Here is a 4,075-nt window from a genome sequence, read left to right as displayed (position 1 = left end):
ATATATTGTACGAGTATACGTTGGGACATTCGTCTTTTATGTAAGAAATTGGAATTGTACATGTGCACTTGTACTCACTACTGAATGCAAAAAGTAACTAAATTTGGAATCCTGAGTTTTACGTTTTTTCCTCAATATCTTCTTTCGTCTCCTTCGACCCGTGCCTTGCTGAATAATTGTCTTTAGTCGATCGAAGGACATCAAAATAATTTACATGAACATACTAATGTCTGCTAGCTCGTGGTTCGTGGTTCGTGTATTCCTATGGGTTTTAAATAGAATTCCGAGTGAGACACTTGTCGCATACTGAATCAAGATAATGGTTGTTCTCCGGATACTCCGTCGCTTGATTTCACCAAAAGTGCTTAAATTATTACGATTGTTAATTATACGCAAAGTAAAACAATAATACCCAACAAACATTTGGATACCATGGGATTATTTTATTCCACAAAGTTACACCATTAATGTGGAAAGACAGTTCATATGGGAAATCCGAAAAGAAGACATAAGTCATAAGACCCAGTATGAAATAAAATCTAGGCGCGCAAAAATATCAAAAACATAAGATGAAAGCTTTAGAACATTTCTTTTAAGAAAAAACTTTCAAGTGATGTAACTTATAGCCTCCCCTTTTCCCGTTGTATTCTGTTCTTCTATGACAAATATCTTTTTTTCTTTTAATTCCAACCATTTATTTTTCATGGTAAAGCTGGTGTGGCACCGGCCAGGCACGTGCTACCAAAGAAACCATGACAACAGATCATATTGTCTGCGCATGCCCAATCAGTATTACACGGTACGTCGCTGCTCAGTACATTCCATGGTCGAGGGCAAACACCGCTTTTCTGTATACTTCCGTTTGCTACAAATGTCAATCAAGGGTAATATTAACGAGTTATGAATAGATATCCGTTTTTTCCCTCCCTTGCTTATGAGTGAAACTTGTGTCGTAATAAAAAAAAATAACCCGCAAAGTCAGATAAGCCTGTCATATGCAAATACAGAATACTACTTAGTCGGCTGTTTTTGCGGTTAAAATTTCACGGGATCTAGACTCGTAATGAGAAATTTCTTCTCAGCGAGTTTGGAATTTCGCGATTTGGGTGTAAGGATATGCATATTTCATCAATTTCAAATTATCGTGAATCATAACAATTTTCCGCGACATCGTGAAAATGTTTTCTCTGGTAAAGTAGCCCGCTATACATTGTATGATAATCCCAATAAATTGTGGTAGTCCTATTGGAAGTACAATTTTAGTTTGTTGTCTCTGATAACTTTGATAATAGCCCAAAAATGCACAACACTGCAAAATTGAATTAAATGATACGATACATAATTATAATCACACACACATATATATATAGAGAGAGATTATCGTTAGTATTGACTTACTCTGAAAACACATTGGATATTTCGGACACGGAGCCACCAGGCATGGAAAAGTTGCTATGTCACATAGTTGCTCAAACCCACCGCATGTGGTGCCCTGAAAAAAAAGAAAAATTATAAACAATTCCAAATAAAATCAAAGGAAATCACGTTAATTTTACTATATTTCATCAGTGAACTCTCAACCTTTTTTAATATCCATTGTCTTTGAACCTTTTATTTAATATCCATGTAGTCTACCATTATCACGTCTTTATTAAGACTTTGAAAAAAGACGATGTGGTATATTTTGCTCATTTCTCTATCTTTTGCAACACAATTCATTCATCCGCATATATTTTTTTCAGATATTAAAGGAGTCTTTTGTCGTGACGCAAAATTAATATTAACATTATATTTAGGGTTATCTTACTGAAACGTACGTACTGCTCAATTTACTAACGAATCACATCCAGCGGTAATTGTAATTTCTTTCTCATAGACCGTAGTAAAAACATCATTTCTAGACAACATGATTTGATATGAGACACACCAGAGACTATAAAAGTAGTAACAGTTACATAGTTTATGCTCCTGCTTAACGTTGCCTTAAACACATATTGTGGAACGTTAGACGTTATTATCATAATGTGACCAGTTCGAATCTGATGTACGAAGTCTTTGATATTGAAAGCAATATTTCATGGGCAAGAGTTTCAGCATATTGCAGTTCAAAAGACTTATAGATAGACCATGGCGTCATCTGTGTAGTCTGGGTACGTTACATTCGTTTTAGAACATCTCTAGTCTCCCTAAACATAGTACTCACCACACACAACACAGAGCCAAGATGGAAGGATATATGTAAATGATTTTACCTGGTCATAGGACATTGAATCGAACCTGTCAAAAATTTTGAAGCTCATGACGACGTAAATATATTTATATTGCAACACTTGAAATTGAAATATAGTTTCCAGAATTTTTCGTTATCAAATATTATCAGTGACATGCACTCTTTTACAACTCACCCAGCAAAGTCGCTGTACGCTGAATGCTATGTAGGGGTTACGGTATCGGTTAGCCCAGCTCTGGCTTTGTACTGGAGCGATGAAGTTTAACAACTGAAATAGAAACACATGCTGTAATAATGTTCAATTTTGCGAGGGAACAACATCGCGATTTTCTTTCATTTTGATTCACGGGCAGCAATGCTTGAGCATTATCAATTTATTATACAACAATAAGCCACACATACTGTACATGTATTGCCATTCATTTAAAAGCGGATTAAGTTAACATTTTATGATACTATTGGTATATTCATTATTTTCTTAATTATCATATTTCGACAGAATTGATATTGTATAATCTTTCAAAACGTTTGATAACTTAAGGAGAAATGGAAAAGAAAATATTTGAAGATACATCAAGCTGAAATAAATTTAAATGCAAATCAAGTTCATAATAAATAGAAAACGTAATTATATTTAGTAATCTTAGACAGTACTGATACATCAAACTACTTTTTTGTAAGTAAGAGTTGTTGATCGCGAATGTACATTGTATGTATTCCCGAATAAATCAAATTGTACTCATAACGAGCATTTTCATTCTTTGGCTTAAAATTTACGTTATCATCTCAACACGTCCTGATTCGCACTTTTAACGAGTATTTTTATTCATTGGCGGAATGGTTCACGTCTTTGATTCGCAAAAACATGGGCGCAATGATGTCATAGAAAATAGAGTCCTGCAAAGCATTTGGAATTCACGGATCGGAGTGTATAATAAGTATTAACTGAAATAGTTTTTAATGTTATGGAGATAAAACACAAAAATCAGACTGTATCCTCGTCTTAAACCGCTCCGAAGACCCGAACTATTGTCTACACGAATGTCGAGTGGCTGGCGGTAAACAGAGCAAACATACATAATATAGGTGTATATTCAATTGTAATATGAATGATTAATCATTTTACTTCCATATATGATCACAAAACAATGATTTATTTACATTTACGCCACTTAATATCACACATTTTAAAAGCTACGTCAGAAGTATAGTAAATAGTATATTATTTTTACTTACCAGAAGAAGACAAATTGCTGTATTCATGTTGTATCCGTTCGCTCGATGGATTTACGAAGTACGTTTTTCCTCCGTCCTAGAGACATGTAGTTCGACTTCCTGTTGACCTTCTTGTAAAAGTTGAGACATCTTTGATGTTGAAATTTCACCGAAAAACACTTTAACACATTTACCTGAACACAGGTAAGTCAGAGGTCATACACAGGAAACATGCGACTGTTACATGAAAACTTTGTTTTTAATATCCTACAAAACGTTAGCGTCCCTATTTATCATAATAATTATGATATTCAGCATATGAATTTATCAAACAGCCAATAATCGATAAGAGGTAAGAAAAAATAATGTCATGAAATATCAAAACAGAAATGTGAACTACACTTCAAGAAAAAACATTGACATTATCATAATAATTGTGATATTCAACATATGAATATATCAAAAAGCCAATAATCGATAAGAGGTAAGATGAAATAAAATGCCAGGCGATATCAAAACAAGAATGTAAACCACAAAAACAGTGAAGGTTACTTTAATATCTTTTTGGTAATATATCATGGTAACACGGATATGGCAGCTTTTATATGCATACCTTTAAATCATATGCTA

General features: G+C 33.8%; 1 protein-coding gene across 1 annotated transcript; it reads right to left on the bottom strand.

Annotated features, from left to right (window-relative positions):
- Positions 1 to 454: 454 nt before the first annotated feature.
- Positions 455 to 3,657, bottom strand: LOC138328936 (uncharacterized). Its single transcript, XM_069275645.1, has 4 exons — positions 3,467 to 3,657; positions 2,406 to 2,498; positions 1,399 to 1,492; positions 455 to 865 (listed from the first exon to the last, which is right to left on the bottom strand). The coding sequence occupies exons 1-4, from the start codon at positions 3,491 to 3,493 to the stop codon at positions 702 to 704; spliced, it is 378 nt and encodes a 125-aa protein (XP_069131746.1). The 5' UTR covers positions 3,494 to 3,657; the 3' UTR covers positions 455 to 701.
- Positions 3,658 to 4,075: the final 418 nt, after the last annotated feature.

The sequence above is a fragment of the Argopecten irradians genome, chromosome 8 (genome assembly GCF_041381155.1).
Source record: "Argopecten irradians isolate NY chromosome 8, Ai_NY, whole genome shotgun sequence".
NCBI classification, from domain to species: Eukaryota; Metazoa; Mollusca; class Bivalvia; order Pectinida; family Pectinidae; genus Argopecten; species Argopecten irradians.
Note: the sequence above shows the minus strand (reverse complement) of the source record. Positions and strands in the feature narration are given on the sequence as shown.